Source organism: Cetorhinus maximus, chromosome 10, assembly GCF_964194155.1.
Source record: "Cetorhinus maximus chromosome 10, sCetMax3.hap1.1, whole genome shotgun sequence".
In the NCBI taxonomy this organism is placed as follows: Eukaryota; Metazoa; Chordata; class Chondrichthyes; order Lamniformes; family Cetorhinidae; genus Cetorhinus; species Cetorhinus maximus.
Genome location: NC_135888.1, coordinates 128,443,600 through 128,464,093, shown reverse-complemented (window position 1 = coordinate 128,464,093; position 20,494 = coordinate 128,443,600). Strand labels below are relative to the sequence as shown.

The window sequence follows — 20,494 nt, the reverse complement described above, 5'->3', positions numbered from 1 at the left end:
ATGCCATGCACTCCCAAGGTCATTAATATATCGCAAAAATTAGAACAATCCTCCGAATACTGACCCCTGGGGAACTCCATTATATATTTCCCTCAGTGTGAAAAACAACCATTCGCCACTGCTCTCTGCTTTCTGTCTCTTTGCCAATGTTGTATTCATGCGGCCACTCCCCCCTTTAATCTCATGGGCTTTAATTTTGCTAACAAGTCTACTTTGTGACGGTTTATCAAACTTTTTTTTGAAAGCCCACGAACACAACACCCTCCAGATCAAGACCAGCCACTATTTCATTGGACTGGTCGTGTGTTGGTAATTTTGCTGAACTAACAATCCAGAAACCTAAGCTAATGCTCTAGGGCATGGGTTCAAATCCCAACGCGGCAGCTTGTAGAACTTGAATTCAGTTAATAAATCTGGAATGTAAAGCCAGTCTCAGTGATGGTGACCATGAAACTATCATCGATTGTCATAAAAACTCATCAGGTTCACTAATGCCCCTTTTGGGGAGGTAAATCTGCCATCCTTACCCGGTCTGGCCTACATGTAACTCCAGACCCACAGTAATGTGGTTGACTCTTAACTGCCCTCTGAAATGGCCTAGCCAGCTACTCAGTTTAAGGGCAATTAGGGATGGGCAACAAATGCTGGCCTTGCCAGTGATGCCCACATCCCATGAAAGAATAAAGGAAAAAAAATCTTAACCGTACCTGCCTTATACATACTGTGACTATGAGAGCAGGGCATAAGATGCACCTAGTAACTCACCTGACTCCCCAAAGCCTGTCCACCATCTACAAGGCACAAGTCAGGAATGTGATGGAATACTCTCCACTTGCCTGGACATGTGAAGTTTCAACAACACACAAGAAACTTGACAACATCCAAGACAAAGCAGCTTATTTGACTGACACCCCATCCGTCAACTTAAACATTCGCTCCCTGCACCACCAATGCGCAGTGGCAACAGTGTGTACCACCTACAAGATGCACTGCACTAACTCGCCAAGTCACTTTCGATGGGCACCTTCCAAAGCCGTGAGCTCTACCACCTGCATGGAAACACCGCCACCTGCAAGTTCCCCTCCAATTCACACAAGATCCTCACTTGGAACTATATTGCCATTTCTTCACTGTCGCTGGATCAAAATCCTGGAACTTCCTCCAAAAAGCACTGTGTGTGTACCTATACCAAATGTACTACAGTGGTTCAAGAAGGCAGCTCAGCACCACCTTTTCAAAGGCAGTTAGGGATGAATAACAAATGCTGGCCTTGCCACATCCCAAGATCAAATACATTTTTTAAAAGTGCTGTATATACTGGGTGTCACGCTGTGTGTTTATGCTGTACATACTGGCTTTTATTGTGTCCTTATACTGTAAATACTGCATGTCACTGTGTGTTAATACTCTATCCACCAGACGTCTTTTACTGTGTTTATGCTATATATATATCAACTATCTCTTTCTGTTTGTTTATATTGTATATGCTCATTATATTCAGTTCTGAATACTATTGAGGGTGATCATTCCTTTGGAGGGGTGCAGCCAGAGCCCAGCGTCACAGTGGTACAGGAGGTGGAGGGAAGGAAGATCAGGATATCAATAGTGATCAGCGATTCTGATTAATTTAGCACACAGGCTGGTGCTTCTGTGTCTACAAACAAGATTCCAGGATAGTGGTGCCAGGGTGCAGAATGTCACTGAGCGGCTGCAGGCCATTCTGAGGAGGGGGGTGCCTGCGGGTGAACATCCAGAGTTTCTTTGAACATCTAGAGATTGTGAGCCATATTGGTACCAGTGACATAGAAATGGGAGTGAGGTCCTGCAGGCAGGTTTTATGGAGTTCGAAAAGAGGCTACTAAACAGGACCTCAATGGTAGCAATCTTGATTGCTCCCGGTGCCACGCACTAGTTGTTACAGGAGTAGGAGAATAAAGCAGATGAATGTGTGGCTGGAGAGAAAATACAGCAAACTCTTGGAAGATTGTGGTCTGTGCTTGGTGAGGTGGGACCTATACGGGCTGGATCGATTGCTCAATAATGTCAGGACAATGTCTTTGTAGCGTGGTTTGCCAGTGTTGTTGGAGATGGTTTAAACTAATTTGGCAAAGGCATGGGTACTAAGATATAGCATTCAAAAGAAGAGACAAGGCCCACAAGGAATTGGGAGAGACAGATAGAACTAGACTCAGAAATAGTGGGATCAAAATAAGAGTGAATACAATAGGTCTAAATTAGGTTTACAGACTGTAAATGCACAAAGTGGGGTATATAAAGTTGGTGAGTTGCAGGTGCAAATAGCTACATGGGAATATGGTGTTGTGGTTCAATACCTGGCTCAAAAGAAGGGCAGGACTGGATATTAAATATTCCTGGATACAAGGTGATCAGAAAAGATAGGGAAGGAAAGAAAGGAAGGGTAGCACTATTGATTAAGGAGAACATTGCCGTACTGGAGAGCGATAGGATGTCCCAAAGGGGTCAAGGGCAGAATCTATTTGGTTAGAATTAAGAAACAATTGAACTACCTTTAGACTAAGGGGTGTGTTCTCTCAGCTACCAACTAAGGGGAAAGAACTTGCAAGGAAATTGGTTGATTTGCAAGGTCTATAGACTAGTAATAATGGGGGACTTTGATTATCCTAGTATAGACTGGGAAAGTAATAGAAGGGCAGAGAAGGGTAAAAGTTTCTGAAGTGTATTCAGGAAAATTTTCTTGATCAGTACATTTCTGGCCCAGCAAGGAAGAAGGCAGTGCAGGATCTGGTTCTGGGGAATCAGGTGTGTCAATCAAGTGCCAGGAAAGGAACATTTAAGGAACAGTGATCTTAGTGCCCGAGGTGTTAATTGTTCATTAATTGTAATTATTGCACATAGCTGGTGGGCACTAACTGGGGAATTAGTTGAGCCCCCATAAATAGGCACAGACTAAAATTGTATTTTTTGCAGTTAAGAGGTATATGTTTATAATATACAACTCTGTAAATAAATACAAAAATGTGTAAAGATTGGCTCCAGTTCTATCCTTCATCAAATAGCTTCCTGGAATAGAACAGCAGAGTGTAGCTTAGCCATGAGAAAGGACAAGGAGCAATCTAGAGTAAAATACTTAATTGGGAGAGAAACAATTTCAGTGGGTTGAGAACAGATCTATCCCAAGTAAATTGGAGTCAAAGATTGGCAAGCAAATCTATGATCAAACAATGGGCTGTCTTTAAAGACGGTTTGGATATAGTCAAAATACATTCCCATGAGGGGGAAAGGTCGGGTGACACAAGCCGAGCTTCCTGACCGATGAAAGAGATAGGGAATAAGATGAAGCAGGAAAAAAGGAGTGTATTGCAGACATCAGGTTGATAGTACAAGTGAGAACCAGGCTGAATATAAAAAATTCAGAGGGTAATTGCAAAAGAATATAAGGGTTACAAAGAGAGAGCATGAGAAGTGACTGGCAGCTAACATAAAAGGGAATCTCAAAGTCTTCTATAGATATATAAATAGTGAAAGGTTAGTAAAAGGAGAGCTGGGGCCAATTAGACACCTAAATGGGGACCTACAGATGGATCTGTTTTTATCAGGGAAGAAGTTGCCAAAGTTATAGTGAAAGAGGAGAAACCTGAGACATTAGATGGGTTAAAAAATTGATAAAAAGGAGATCTTAGAAAGGCTGGCTGTACTTAGAGCTGATAAGTCACCAGGACTGGATCAGATGCATCCAATGATGCATCTAAATTATATAACGTTGTGAAATGTAGTTCTGGAGAAGGAGGGAGTGGTTCAGGAGGAGAGAACACAAGAGCAATGAAGTGGAGGAGGAAAGATCACGCGTGCGCATCATCAAGAAAGGCAAACAGGTTTAAATTAATCACATTCTATGGCATGAAAACTTGCTGAAGGAGGTGACTGAAGAAAGATCAGAGGAACGTAAACCAGAGGGAGAAAAAGATTGCTAGACAACTTGAAATTGAAAATGGGAGGTCTCTAGTAGCCACTGAAGAAGAAAGTGAAAGTCCACGAGGCATGGAGCAATGAGGGGAGGACCTGCCCTTAGGCACATGCCTATTACTGGCCATAATCTGCCACCCATCCTTTGATACTGGGGTGGTGCCAGAGGGCTGTAGAATTGAAAATGTTATATCCTTCTTTAAAAAAGTGTATAAGGATAAACCTAGCAACTTTCGGCCAGTCAGTTTAACCTCCGTGATGGGGAAGGTTTTCAAAATACTAATCCAGGACAAAGCTAACAGTCACTTGTACAAATATGGATTCATTGAGGAAAAACAGCATGGATTTGTTAAAGGTAAAATTGCATTTAACTAACTTAATTGAGCTATGGATGAGGTAACAGAAATGGTTGATGAGGGTAATGCGGTTACATGTACAAACACATTTGATACAATGCTACACAATAGCATTGCCGATTTAAATCTATGGAATAAAAGGGACAATAGGCACATGACTGGGTGACAGGAAACAGAGTATTGGTGAACAGCTGTTTCTCAGACTGGAGGAAGGTATACAGTGGGCTTCCCGAGGGGTGGTACAAGGAACAATGCTTTCCTAGATTTGGGTGTGCAGGGCACAATTTCAAAACTTGCTAGTGGCACAAAACTTGGAAATATAATGTGGGGAGGAGAGTAATAACCTTCAAGAGGCTGGTGGAATGGATGAACACATGGCAGATGAAAATTAATCCAGAAGAGCGTGAAGAGATACATTTTTGGTAGGAAGAACGAGAAGGGGCAACATGAAATACATTGTCCAATTCGAAAGCCGGAACAGGAGCAGAGAGAAGTGGGGTATATGTGTACAAATTGTTGAAGGTGGTGGCTGGAAAAAATGATGAAAAAGGCACATTGGATCTTGGGCTTTATAAATAGAGGCATAGAGTATAAAGGCAAGAACCTTTACAAAATACTTAGTGCCGTCTCAACTTGAATCTCGTGTCCAATTCTTGGCACCGCACTTTAGGAAGGATGTGAAGTCTTTAGGGAGGATGCAGAACAGATTTCTGAGAATAGTTCCAGGGCTGAGAGACTTCAGTTACATGGATAGATTAGAGGAGCTGCGATTGCTCTCCCTGGAGAAGGGAAGATTGAGAGGAGATTTGATAGAGGTGTTCAAAGCCATGGGGCGTCTTGACAGATCAGATAGAGAGAAACTGTTTCCGTTGGCGGAAGGATTGAGAACCAGAGGACACATAAAATGAATGGCAAAAGAAACAGGGGTGACAAGAGGAAAAGCATGTTTACACAGTGAATGGTTAGGGCCTGGAATGTACTGCCCGAGAGTGTGGTGGAGGCAGATTCAATCATGGCTTTCAAAAGAGAATTGGATAAACACTTGAAAAGAAAACATTTGCAAAGCTACGGGGAAAAGGTTGGGGAGTAGGACAAGTAAATTGCACATGCAGAGAGCTGGCATGGGCTCAATGGGCCAAATGGTCTCTTCTGTGCTGTAAGCATTCTATTATGCTAACCATTCTGTTGGATGTCTCTGTCTGTTTACACTATATATAATTTATATATATGTATATATATATATATTATACACTGAGTGTCTCTCTCCATGTTTATACTGTATCTACTGGGTGTCTCTCTCTCTCTCTCTCATAGCCAAACAGATTGGTTATCAACTTGTGAATCCTTCCAACACACGCCAATGGCAGGTGGTAAGAGTGGGAGTGATTCCTGGTCAGCTATGTGATGGAAAGAAATTGTAGCCTCTACCATCACTATCCATAGCTCCATATGACAACATGCATGAAAAAGAATCTGTTGCCACAGCAACTTAGACTCCTTGGGGGACAGTTGGCTCAGTTCGTTGGACAGCTGGCGGGGGTCTGATTGGTGCCGACAGTACAGGGTTCGATCCCCTATCTGCCTGGGGTGGATTCGGGACCTCCGTCCTTGCCCTACCTGTGGTGGAGGTCATGGTGCTGTGGGTCAGACCTGCCTTCGGGCCGAGAACTGAAGAAGATACTGGATGTCCCTTTGTCCCTCTGCATTCGTAAGATTCCTGTCAGCTATAAAGACGCAGGTATGTATCAAGCCCCATCCCTGCCATTTGTTGGCTGGATGCTTGATACGGGGCCTGAAATTGTGCCTCTCTGATGCCACTTCACGCAGCCAGCTTGTTAAATGGGGAGCTGCATTCTAGCTCTAGGTAACAGGGAAACACATGACTAGAGAAACATCTGGAGCAAGGACTGAGTGGGCACCGATGCAACGTGTCTCCAATGCAGCCTTGGATGGTCTGGTCAAGACAATGGATGAACGGTGAGATGCTTGTTTCCTCCCCAAGGGGCAGAAATCCCTCCAGGCAACTTCTCCACCTCCAGGATGAAGAGGTTGCTGAGGTGGCTAACGCAGCAGGTTAGCTCCCAGGACATGGGAGTGAAAGAGGTTCAATGACCTGAGCAGTGTTGTCAAGGTAAGAAGCCTGTTCTTGTGCTCTCTGCTCGATTACCACCACCTCCAGCCTCAATACTCACTTCCCCACTCCCCTTTACTTCCTATTATCACTACACTTCCTTCACAGCATAATCTCGCACTCACCACTATTGCAACCCTTTCTTCCCCACACCTCAAATCTGGCACACTGCACCTCTGCTATTCATCCATTATCGGGACATTCCTGAAGCACCTCACCAGCCAATCGCTAACATACTCCTGAGACAGGAGGCTTCCACAGGAGATGCCTGAACCCATCTGCACTCCCTTTTTCCCCACAGAAAAAGCACTCTGGTCAATCGGACCGTAGGAGAGTCATGGCCCTAGCAAGTGACAACATTGGAGGAGACATCAAGAAGGACTGCTTCACACCTCATCCTCTTTTTCTCTTTTCACTTCTATCTCGCACCGCACTCTTTGCTTAACGAACTTTATATAGTCTACCATACATTTCTCTTTCTGTCTTCTGCCCTCCCTTAACGTTGAAACCTAATTCTTCTTCCATTTTTTCATTTCAGCTGCTGAAGGTATGGAAACTCGTCAGCCAATGGAGGAAAAGGAGGTCAGCCTTCCTGAAGATATTCACTGAATTTCACCCTCGCAAGCACTCGCTCAGAAACTGGCACTGTACATGTCTTTGAGGCTGGTCTAGGGCAGAGGTCTTCACGCGGTAAGTCACTGGGCACAGGTGTGCAAGAGCCAGGGCAGAGGGCGAGGATACCACAAGGTGTGAGTCCAAATACTGCCTCTGCTTCGGGGGGATCTCAGATGTTGGCTCCAAGGGCCCGGTCTACTGAAGGAGGCTGGTGGGCATCTACGAGGAATTGCTTGAGTGACTGGGCAGCCTGCCAGCGAGCTTGCACACAGCGGTTCAGAGGACGGAGGAGTCCAGCTGCAACAGGCGTCAGGGCTTCATACCGAGCACGGCGATCATTCTTGTTTTTCTTCAGTTTTTCCTGGGCGTCGCTGAAAAGGCCAGCATTTGTTGCCCAGCACCAACTGCCCCTGAACTGAGCGGCTTGCTAGGCGATTTCAGAGGGTAGTTAAGAGTTAAACACATTACTGTGGGTCTGGAGTCACATGTAGATCAGACCAGGTAAGGATGGCAGATTTTCTTCCCTAAAGGACATCAGTGAACCATTCTGTCCATGCTTTAGCTCCATCAAGATGCTGCTCCTATCTAACGCAGTTTGGAAGTGTCACTCATTGCGAACAGACTAGGTATGAATGGTAGGAGGCCATTCAGTCCCTGGTCCGCCATTCAGTCATATGGTAGTTGACCTGCACCTCAACTCTATTCACCCACCTTTGCTCCACAATCCCTCAAAACGCGTATTCAATAAAAATCTACTGAAAGCTCCAACTGACCTTCAGCATCCACAGCTGTTTAGAGGAGAGAGTTCCAGAGACTGAAATCCAGTGTGAATGAAGAGTCTGAGCTCTGAGTCCATAACGTGTCAATTATACTCATTGAATAAGTGTACACCATGGGTAGGGAGATGACTGAGCCAGAGGGGGCTGCGACTTGATTGGCTGATACAATGGGTTGTTGAGGTTATCTGTTTCTTTATTGGTCAAGAGCCCATTTTATGGTTCACAAGGTTGAGGAGGGGTTCCAGCTGCAGGCTGTTAGCTGGGGAGCAGGTTGGTTGTTTGGACAGCAGCATTTAATGTGGCTGATCGACTAAGGTGTGTTTTGTGACTCATGGCAGTCCTGCAGCAGCAGGCAAAAGAGGGTTGGTGCTAAAACCGAGTGTACAGATTGGGTGAGGGATTACTAGTGCTGCAGCAGACTCCATGCAGTGAAGGGATGAAAGGCACTTTGGATGGGGTTGCTTCTCTGAGCCAGGGAAGGGAGGGATCAGCCAGCAGAGACTGGGGTGCGATTTTAACTCAAAACCCATCCACATGCATGGAGTTATAACCAGGCCCCAGCTGTCATGGGAAGGAGATCAGAGACAGTGTCCCATACCTCCAGAACACCAATGGCAAAGACAGAAGATTAGGCACATTCCAATTATTTTAGCAGGAAGAGAGGTGAGGCATGGAAGTGCCCACCTTCAAACTACAGGATTGAGAAGTGCCTGCAATTTTTTTGTATTCTTTCCTGGGGTGTGAGCATCACTGGCAAGGCCAGCATTTGTTGCCCATTCCTAATTGCCCCCGCGAAGGTGCTGGTGGAGTCACGACTCCTCACATGATTAGCTTCTGACTTGCCAGCTCATGTTTAAAGAAATGAATTGTTGGGTGTCATCGCCATATTTCTGCTGATGATCAGGATGGAACAATTGAAATCCCGGTGATTCGCCAACACTCAACTCTTATAGTATGTGCCTGGGGGCGGTAGGGTCTCAGGAGCAGGATATGGTTCTATGTAAGCCATTGTGTTTTCACGGTTATGAACATCCTTAGACCACACACACGGACGCAAGACTAGTAATCTGCTGTCATTTTTTTAATGCATTTCATTTCATGTCATTCCTCCAACCACCCCCCACCCCCCTCCTTCCCCACCCTCCCCCCCCCCGCCCCACCAGATCTCTATCAGGTCGAATTGTCGGTGGAGTTTGGTGGTTCTTCACCTTGATCATCATCTCATCCTACACTGCCAACCTGGCTGCCTTCCTGACAGTCGAACGAATGGTGTCACCCATTGAGAGCGCAGAGGACCTCGCAAAGCAGACAGAGATTGCCTATGGAACACTCGACGCTGGATCGACAAAAGAGTTCTTCAGGGTGAGTACGATGCCTTTCTGCTTGTTGCCCTAACTGTGGGACAGCTATTAAAACAAAATGGGTGAAGATCAGTACTGCACCCTCCTGCAGAATATTAAAAAAGACATTTACCTGGTCTGATCTACATGTGACTCGAGTAGGCTCTTTCCACTTAGATTAGGAGAGATAAACACGAGAGGACATGGCTTTAGGGTGAAAGGGGAAAGGTTTAGGGGGAACATTAGGGGGAACTTCTTCACTCAGAGAGTGGTGGGAGTGTGGAACGAGCTGCCATCTGACGTGGTAAATGCAGGCTCACTCTTAAGTTTTAAGAATAAATTGGATAGATACATGGATGGGGGAGGTCTGGAGGGTTATGGACTGGGTGCAGGTCAATGGGACTAGTGGAATAATATTTCGGCACAGACTAGAAGGGCCGAATGGCCTGTTTTTCTGTGCTGTAGTGTTCTATGGTTCTAAGTTGTAGAACTACGGCGTTCAACACGTTTAAAAGATTTACATTTCTCTAGTGCCGTTAAACACCTCAGGACTTCCCAAAGTAATGGCCAATGAAGGACATTTGAGGTGTCGTCACATGTTGTAACTTTGGACACAGCAAGATCCCATGGCCAGTAGGCAGCCTGCACCCCAACCAGGAGCTACAAGGCCATCCCGAAATGAATCCCTGGGTTTTAGCAACATTGTAGATGTGAGTTGTCCATGTCACGGCCCCATGGATAACCCACCCGTCTGAAGGGCAATGGATCTCAAAGTTGCCCTTTGACTAGTCCCCATTGAAATGTGAGTACCGGGAGCTGGAAGATGTTTTGGGGAAGGGGCGATCACAATGGCTATGTGGGGTAGGAAGTTTCAAGGAAATATTTGTATTAAAGAGCACATTGGTGGGTGCTGTTTAACCCACTGCACCCACCGAAGAATCCAGGGGATTATTATTTTATACTAATCTGTCCCAGTCATTCCCCATCAATGCAGCTCCTCCCCCTGGATTTAACATGAGCCCTCATTCTTGGGGTGAATGTCTGCAGGGTACAGTCTCAGGAGAAGGGGCCGACCATTTAAGACTGAGATGAGGAGACATTACTTCATTCAAAGGGTTGTGAATCTTTGGGATTCCCTACCCTAGAGGGTTATGGATGCTCCATCGTTGAATACATTTAAGTCTGGGATAAACAGACTTTTGGTCTCACAGGGAATCAAGGGATATGGGGAGTAGGTGGGAAAGTGGAGTTGTAGCCCAAGATCAGTCATGATCGTATTGAATAGCGGAGCAGGATCGACCAGCGTTAAGGTCTACTCCTGCTCCTATATTGTGTTCTTGTCTTCCCCCTAAACTTGAATCTATCCCAGGTTGAAGAGACAATCACCTCGCTTGCTATAAAGATCCTATGGTTTGGGCTCATTGAGGGGGCTGGGATTACAGCATTGAAGGTTAATAATTGGACATCGTATCAATGTTCTGGCTTAGGCTTTCAGGACCGTTGGAACGGGGGATGGAAATACAACACAGGCATAGGAGTCCTCCTGTGATCGGGGCTCTGGGCATTGCAGGTGACTTAGGGGCCTCCTGAGATTGGAGCAAATACAAATCCTTGAAAGGTGATTTATATTCACCTAAAGGAGGTCAAGGTGTTAGACTGGGAGCTGCTGAAGTTAATCACCTCCTGAATGAAGGTCATGAGTTAGTGTTGCTGAGCTGGATAATAGTGATCGACCAATGAACAATTGGCAGGAGCAGAAAGCCCATGTTCCCAGAAAGAAGCTCCGCACTTGGTGCTGAGGTAGACTCATCCTATTCACTTTCTCTTCATCTTGCACAGCGATCAAAGATTGCCGTCTTTGAGAAGATGTGGGCTTATATGAAGTCTGCTGAACCTTCAGTCTTTGTTAAAACCACTGAGGAAGGTGTAACCCGGGTGAGAAAGTCCAAAGGGAAGTATGCCTATCTCCTGGAGTCGACCATGAATGAGTACATTGAACAGAGGAAACCCTGCGATACCATGAAGGTTGGAGGTAATCTCGACTCCAAAGGATACGGAGTGGCTACACCAAAAGGATCTCCCTTAAGGTGGGTGGACTAGGATAACACTGGGAACAAACACACTAATAGTGTAACACTTGGAACTAACTCTGATAGTGTAATGATTGTAACTAACACTCTGATAGTGTGACAGTATTAGCTAGAAAAGTAACTGACAGCATTACAATACAATAAAATTAATTAACGTTATTGTTAACTCAACCAGTTATAGAATAGTGCTAACACAGTAACAGTATAATACAGCTAGCTAATGTCTGTAATATTCCGCTGACCGATTTGTTAATGAGATTGGATTGCTTCCTTCTGAACATTTTGAAAGTCGATGAGTTTTATTGACCTTTGTACTTAATCTCTCTCAGCTTTTTGTCTGAGTAAATCCGCAGTGCATCTTGTAACCGGGACAATCCCCTTGTTTGGAAGAAGTCAATTGGTTTAGAAATGTTGGGTAATAATGCAATTTGTTTTTTGAGATATGCTTCAATGTTCTGAATGTAAAGACAGGCATGAAAAACCAAACCTCACCTGCCCTGGCCCTATCCTGTCAGACCTGCTCTGCCCTGCTGGCCATATTGTACCAGCCCCGTTCTGCCCGGCCCTTCCGTATCATACCTGCCCCGCCCTGCCCTATCCTGCCAGCCCCCCACTGCCCTGACCTAAGCCACCAGCCCTGCTTGCCCAGCTCTACCCTGCCCCGATCTGAGCTCTTATTCTGATAGCTGTGTGAGCCATCTCCGTGCCCTGAATCCATTCCCTTGAATGGAGACCAAGACCAGGAAGTTTCAACTCTTTTGTTCCGTGACAAGCTACTGGGACATACTATTGATGTGCTAGATGCTCACTGTTCATTTTTTTTATTCATTCACGGGATGTGGGCTTCGCTGGCTGGGCCAGCATTTGTTGCCCATTCCTAGTTACCCTGGAGAAGGTGGTGGTGAGCTGCCTTCTTGAACCGCTGCAGTCCATGTGGTGTAGGTACGCCCACAGTGCAGTTAGGAAGGGAGTTCCAGGATCTTGACCCAGCGACAGTGAAGGAACGGCCGATATATTTCCAAGTCAGGGTGGTGAGTGGCTTGGAGGGGAACTTTATAGCATGAATCAACTTCAATCGACATTCAGCATCCCCTTATCCACTGAGCTCATTCCAAATGACACTGTGAAAGCTTCAAATTCTGAATATACTCTATTGGCCATCAGTCTGTTCATGAAATCATACAGCACTGAAGGGGATCATTCAGCCCATTGTGCCTCTCCTTTGTGATTCCTACACAGACCCTTCCTTTTCCTCCACGTAGTTTCTTTGTGCTATTGGACCAAGCATACTTGCCTCTCCCACATTGCCTGGAGCCCAGATGGGACAGGCTCTAGATGTTTGGGTTGGAGTTAGGTGCTCAGTGACTTCACCTCATCAGTCATTCCCACAACTGGAATCATAGAGGTTCTGCTGCACCATCTGCTGCTCAAGGTTGACTACAGACCAGCACAGAAGACAAATCCACTGGAATTTAGAAGAGTAAGAGGCGACTTAATTGAAACCTTTAATATCCTGAGGGGTCTTGACACGGCGGATGTGGAGAGGATGCTTCCTCTTGCGGGAGAATCTAGAACTAGGGGGTCACTGGTTAAAAATAAGGGGCCACTCATTTAAGACAGAGATGAGGAGAATTTTTTTTCTCTCAGAGGTGTGAGTCTTTGGAACTCTCTGCCTCAAAAGGCGGTAGAAGCAGAGTCTGAATATTTTAAAGGCAGAGCTAGATAAATTCTTGATTAACAAGGGGGTGAAAGGTTATCGGGGGTAGGTAGGAATGTTGGGTTGAGGTTACATTCAGATCAGCCATGATCTTATTGAATGGCGGAGCAGGCTTGAGTGTTGTAGTGGCCTACTCCTGCTCCTAATTCGCATGTTCATATGTTAGGAAAAATCAAACCTTATAGTTAAGCAAAATACTTCAGACACTAGAAATCTGAAATCAAGACAGAAAATGCTGGAAATGCTGAGCAGGTCAGGCAGCTTCCGTGGAGAGAAACCAAGTTAATGCTCAGTCCTGACAAAAGGTCATCAGCCAAAACGTTTCTCTCTCCACAGATGATGCCTGGCCTGCTGAGTATTCCCAGAATTTCCTGGTGCTACTTAAGCCTCGTTTTATTTCTGCCACTAAAAAAACAATGACTTCTCCCTCTCAGTGTTGCTCAGGGACCTCACCGAGCCTTGTCCGCTTCACCTCACAGTGACGGCAGTTCATCAGGGCCTGAAATCCCGGGTTACAGCATTTGGGGACTGAATCCTGTCCAAGGAACTGCGCTGGTTCCAGGGAACTGCGCTGTCGCCCCCATTCCCATCCCCATCCCCACACTCTCCCCTCTCCCATCCCAGTGTCTCTTCTCCATTCCAACCCCTCTGCAACCCCCTCAGCCCACTGCTAGCTGGTTCCTCCCATCCATGCCGTGTGGCACACCCCTCCCAGCAAACCCCTTCCTCCACTGCCCCTGCTCCAGCTCCAATTACTGATGGCGATAAATACGCAGGCTCCTGGGGCTGGATTCTTCCTCAGTTTGTTTTTTCAGCTGCTTGTCAGTTTTATTTTGCTTGAGGCTGTGAGCAGGGGAGAGAATTCTCATGAGTTTAAAGGCAGTTGGTTCAAGGCTGGGATGTGTTGCCGAGAGGCAGCCATTGATTGGACGCTGAGATCTGAGCCGTCTGTGGAGAGAACATTTCAAGGCTCATTAAACAGACTAAAGCTTTCCTCAGCCATAACTCAGCAGGTAGCACTTTTGCCTGTGATCCAGACAGTCATGGGTTCAAGTCCCACTCCTACAGTTTTTTTTCACACATGCCTTGCCTCCACTTTCCAGCTATTAGTCGGCCAACACATCCACCCTTGTGACACACTGTCTTCCTACATCAATTGGAAAGCAAAAAGACTCATTACCCAATTGGATGTTGCTTGACCGTAAGCCAAACAGCCTTTCTTCCCCCCCTCCAACATTTTCAATATTTTTATATCTGGTAAAGAGAAATGTTCAAAGAAAATGACAAAACCAAATCTTTTTTTTAATATCCTGATGGTTTTTCTCCAGGGTTGCACACAGTAGCGTCCTGGAGATTGATCTTCAATTCCTGGAAACTCCAGGCCAATCCTGGAGTTCTTGGCAACCCTACCCACTCCAAAGACTTGAGCACGTAAATTAAAGCTGTCACTCTAGTCCGCTCAAGGGCAATTAGGGATAGGTAATAATTCCTGGCTTTTCCAGCGATGCCCATGAATGAGGACATGCTTCACTGTCAGAGGTACCATCTTTCAGATGAAACGCTAAACCAAGGCCCCATCTGCCCTCTCTTGCTGGATGCAAGAATCCCATGGCACTATTTTGAAGAAGAGTAGAGGTGTTCTCCCTGGTAATCTGACCAATATTTATTCTTCAACCAACATCACTGAAAACAAATGATCCAGCTAATATCACATGGCTGTTTTGGGGAGTTTGCTGTGCGCAAATGGTCCACTGTTTCTCCTAAATTACAAAGGTGACAACACTCAAAAATAAAAGCACTTCATTAGTGGAAATCATTTTGGGACGCCCTGAGGTCATGAAAGGTGCTATAAAAATGCAAGTCTTTCTTTCTTTAATTATGAGGTGGTTGTATAGTGGTACTGTCATGGGCTAGTGTTCCAGCAACCCAGGGTAATGATCTGGGGACCTGGGTTCAAATCCTGCTATGGCAGATGGTAAAAAAAACCTGGAATTAAAGGTCTGATGATGACTATGAAGCTATTGTTGACTGTTGTGAAAACCCATCTGGCTCACTAATGTCCTTTAGGGAAGGAAATCTGCTGTCCCGGCCTGGCCTATATGTAACTCCAGCCCCACAGCAATGTGGATGACTCTGAAATACCCTCTGAATAAGGGCAATTAGGGATGCTAGCCTAGCCACCAGATGCCCATATCCCATGAACAAATATAGAAAAAACACCTATCCCCTTAGCTTTCTAAAGGTTCTGACCTTTCTACCATATGACACAGCTGTCGTGTCCATCTTTGGGCCACTCTGATACTCAACACGGGAGAGTTGGCATCTCTGTCCACTGCACTGAACCCAAGGTGTTCCTTTTGTGGATTGCGCCCACCACTTGTCTCTTTGTCAAGGCCAATTGGGTCATGCAAGTTGACACGAGGACACTCTCTTTTTCTTTTTCACATCCCACATTAGGATCACCCCCTCCCCAGCCTGCCAACACCCCCACCCCCATCACCTCCTGCCACTTCTATCTTTCATCAGAGACACTTCCAGCTCCATCCCTACTCCTCTCTCTCTGACTTCCTCCACTTTGCCATGAAGATCAGAAGTCCACAGCCATGTCAGGGTGGGGACGGTTGCTGGAGCCACGCTCACTTACTGTAGGGAAGAGCCCAGGAGGTCACTGGACAGGTGGAGAAGCTTGCTGCCGTGTACAGAGTGCAGCATAAAGGTGTAACCGGTACAGACAGCAGCAAACTCGGGCCATGTGCTAGCTTGTGGCCCAGGAGACTGGAGCCCAGTGTGATAAGCAAATGCTCCTGAGCGTTTAATGGTTAACTCACTATGGGGTCACTGCAGCAGGGGGTTGTACACAAGGTGAAAGTAATACCGGATAAAGTCTCTGCTTCCCTGTTGTAAGGGGCTGTGATCCAGGACACGGGGAGTTTACTAGTTTGGCAGTGCGGAAAGTTCCCTCCAGCCAGTGATTTTGACTTTGCGCCTCCAGGGTTACACAATTAACTTCACCTCAACATCTTGTGTCACTCCTCCTTGTCTTCCTGTGAATGTTTTGACCTTTTAACCCACTTTAGCTCTGTGCAACTGAATGACTCCGATTCTGACTGCTGGTTTTTTTTTTTCTTGCTCACGACTGATGAGTATGTTTTATCATTTCAAGAAATCCCGTAAACCTGGCAGTTCTTAAACTGAACGAGCAGGGCCTCTTGGACAAATTGAAAAACAAATGGTGGTACGACAAGGGGGAGTGCGGCAGTGGAGGCAGTGACTCCAAGGTCAGATTCAGTGTGGAAAACTAGTGGGTAAAGAATGAACATAACTGCGTAACCAGCAAATTCAACCAAACACCTGGGCCTCAGCAATGGGAAGGAAATTTACCCCATTTCAGTCATCTCCATGCTCGTTATTAAGGCATCTTTAGAGGTGCAGCCATTTACACAAATGCAGTGATATTGTCAACACTCATTCCACATGCTGTTCAGGTGTTTTTTGTGTGTGTCTCTGTCTCCGTGACTGCTGGGGGTCCAACGCTCTTTGTTGCTGCAGGTTTGGTGAGGGTGAACAGTATGAGGCCCTGGGGAGGTATAATCTCTATCCAGAACAGGGGAGGAGGTACAGTCCCTGTCAGACACAGGAGAGGGGAGGGGGTACAGTCCCTGTCCAGGATAGGGGAGGGTGTACAGTCATTCACAGGGGCAAGGGAGTGGGTGCAGTCCCTGTCCAGGACAGGGAGCGGGTACAGTCCCACTCCGGGACAGGAGAGGGGGTACAGTCCATATACAGGATGGGGAGGGTGTACAGTAACCATCCAGGACAGGGGGAAAGGGTACAGTCTTTGTCAGGATGGGGCAGGGGGTACAGACCCCATCCAGGACAGGGGAGGGCGTACAGTCCGTATCCAGGAGAGGTGGGGGATGCAGTTTGTATCTGGGACAGGGGAGTGGGTATAATCTCTATCCAGAACTTGGGTGGGGGTACAGCCTGGATCCGGGATGGGGGCGCTGCACAGTCCATATTCGAGATGGGGGCGGGCAGGGTCACAGTCCATACTCAGGGGGTACAGTCCCTGTCAGGGACTGGCTGAACAGAAATTGAATGCTGTTCCAATTTGTTCATGGCATTTTCTGGTTTCCCTCAACCCCCAACATTCCGACCAGGAATGCTGTAAAGGACCTACCCAGTTTATCCTGATATTCAATAAACAGGTTCACCAAGACGTTCAAATTAATACTTGAACAGGTTTTAACTGAATTGGCCAATGCAAAATAAACTGGTGGGCAGCAAAGAATTTCTCATTATCTAACTGCCTCGGGGACCTGACCGGAACCTGACCAGGAACTGGCCTGAACCTGACCTGGAACTGACCTGAACCTGACCAGGAGCTGACCAGAACTTGACCAAGAGCTGGCCTGAACCTGACCTTGAACTGACCGGAACCTGATTGGGCACTGACCTGAAACTGACCAGGAACTGACCAGAACCTTACTAGGAACTGACCAGGAACTGACCGGGACCTGACCTGAACCTGACCAGGAACTGACCCGGAACTGACGGGGACCTGACCTGAACCTGACCAGGAACTGATCGAAATCTGACCAGGAACTGACCGGTACCTGAACGGGAATTGACCAGGAACTGACCAGGAACTGACCGGAACCTGACCAGAAACTTACCAGAACCAGAACAGGAACTGACCGGAATCTGATCATGAACTGACCTGAACCTGACCAGGAACTAGCCTGAAACAGACCAGAAACTGACCGGAACCGGACCAGGAAATGACCGGAATTTGATCACAAACTGACCTGAACCTGACCAGGAACTAACCTGAACCTGACCAGGAACTGACCGGAACCTGACCAGGAACTTACTGGAACCGGTCCAAGAAATAACCGGAACCATACCATGAACTGACCGGGACATGCCCTAAACCTGACCGGAAACCGACCAGAAACTGACCAGAACCTTACCGGGAAATGACTGGAAACTGATCAGGAACCGACAGAAATCTGACCAGAAATTGACCTGAACCTGACCAGAAACCAACCAGAACCTGACCAGGTACTGACAGGAATCTGGTCATGAACTGACCGGAACACAGCCAAGAACTGACCGGAACCCAACCAGGAACTGACCCGAACCGGAAAAAGAAATGAACGGAGCCTGACCAGAACTTGACTGGAACCTGACCAGGAACGATCCTGACTGGGATCTGACCTGAACCGGACCAGACAATGACCTGAACTTGACCTGGAACTGACCTGCAACAGGCTGGGACCTGACCAGGAAATGACCAAAACCTGACCAGGAATGAACCTGAATCTGACCGAGAACAGACCTGAACCTGACCGGGAACTGACCAAAACCTGACCAGGAAATCACCGGAACCGGACCAGGAACTGACCAGAATCTGACCTGAAATTAAAATAAGCCGGATCAGGAACTGGCCGGAACCAAACCAGGAAATGACCAGAATCTGATCATGAACTGACCTGAACATGACCAGGAACTGACCTGAACCTGACCAAGAAATGACGGGAACCTGACCAGAAATTGACCAGAACCTGACCAGGAACTGACCGTAACCTGACTGGGAACTGACCGGAACAAGACCACGAACAGACCGGGATGTGACATGAATCCGACCAGGAACTGACCGGAACCTGACCAAGAACTGACCGGAACAAGACCATGAACAGACTGGGATGTGACCTGAACCAGACCAGGAACTGACCGGAACCTGACCGGGAACTGACTGGGAACTGACCAGCAACCTGACCAGGAACTGATCTGAATCTGATAGGAAACTGACCGGAATCTGACCAGGAACGGACCTGAAGCAGACCAGAAACGGACCTGAAACTGACCGGGAACTGACCAGATCCTGACTGGGAACAGACCACGCCCTGACCAGGAACCAACAGAATCTGATCAGGAACTGACCTGAGCCTGACCAGAAATTGACCAAAACCTGACCGGGAACTGACTGGAACCTGAGAAGGAACTGACCGGAACCTGATCACAAACTGACCGGAGCCCGACAGAGAACTGACCGGAACCAGAACAAGAAATGACGGGAATCTGACCACGAACTGACCTGAACATGACCAGGAACTGACCAGAACCTGACCAAGAAATGACAGGAACCTGACCAGGAATTGACCAGAACCTGACAGGGAACTGGCCGTAACCTGACAGGGAACTGACCTGACCCGGACCAGGGACTGACCAGAACCTGACTGGGAACTGACCTGAACCTGACCAGGAACTGACTGGAACCTGATCAGGAACAGACCAGAATCTGACCAGCAACTGACTGGGAACTGACCAGGAACTGACCCGAAGCGGAGCAGGAACTCATCAGAACCGGACCAGAACTGGACCAGGAAATGACCGAAACCTGATCACAAACTAACTTGAACCTGACAAGGAACTGACCTGAACCTGACAGGAAACAGACTGGAATCTGACCAGGAACTGACCGGAATCTGACCAGGAACGGACCTGAACCAGACCAGATACCGACCTGAAACTGACCGAGAACTGGCCAGAACCTGACTGGGACCAGACCACACCCTGACCAGGAACCAACAGAATCTAACCAGGAACTGACCTGAGCCTGACCAGAAATTGACCAGAACCTGACCGGGAACGGACCAGAACCTGACCGGGAACTGACTGGAACCGCAACAAGAAATGACCGGAACTTTCCAAAACCTGACCGGAACCCATCCAGGAACTTACCTGAACCTGACCGGGAACTGACCTGAATCTGACCAGAAACTGACCGGAACCTGATCACGAACTGACCAGAACTGCACCAGAACCGGACCAGAAACGGACCAGAACCTAACCGGGAGCTGACTGGGAACTGACTTGAACCTAACCAGGAACTGACCAGGACCTAATCAACGGACTGACCGGAGCTGGAACAAGAAATGACCAGAGCCTGGCGAGGAACGAGCCTGAACCTGACTGGGATCAGACCTGAACCGGACCAGACACTGACCTGAACCTGATCGGGATCAGACCTGAACCAGACCAGACACTGACCTGCACCTGACCGGGAACTGACCTGAAACAGACCGGGACCTGACCAGGAAATGACCAAAACCTGACCAGGAACTGACCGGAACCGGACCGGGAACCGACCAGAATCTGACCAGGAACTGAAATCAGCCGGATCAGGAACTGGCCGGAACCAGACCAGGAAATGACTGGAATCTGACCACAAACTGACCTGAACATGACCAGCAACTGACCAAAACCTGACTAAGAAATGACGGGAACCTGACCAAGAACTGACCTGAGCCTGACCAGGAACTGACTGGAACCTGACCAGGAACTGACCAGAACCCGACCGGGAACTGACCAGGAACTGACATTAACCGAACTGGGAACTCACCGGAACCGGACCAGAACTGGAGCAGGAACCAACTGGAATCTAACCAGGAATGGACCTGAACCAGACCAGGAACTGACCTGAAACTGACAGGGAACTGACCAGGAACTGACTGG

General features: G+C 47.3%; 1 protein-coding gene across 1 annotated transcript in view; it reads left to right on the top strand.

Moving 5' to 3' along the window:
* Positions 1-20,494, top strand: part of LOC144686008 (glutamate receptor 1-like) — a 245,409-nt gene that overhangs the window by 209,406 nt on the left and 15,509 nt on the right. Inside the window, exons 12-13 of the mRNA XM_078551125.1 lie at positions 8,990-9,188; positions 11,006-11,253. Coding sequence (XP_078407251.1) covers positions 8,990-9,188; positions 11,006-11,253 — 447 coding nt within the window. The remainder of the gene's footprint in view (positions 1-8,989; positions 9,189-11,005; positions 11,254-20,494) is intronic.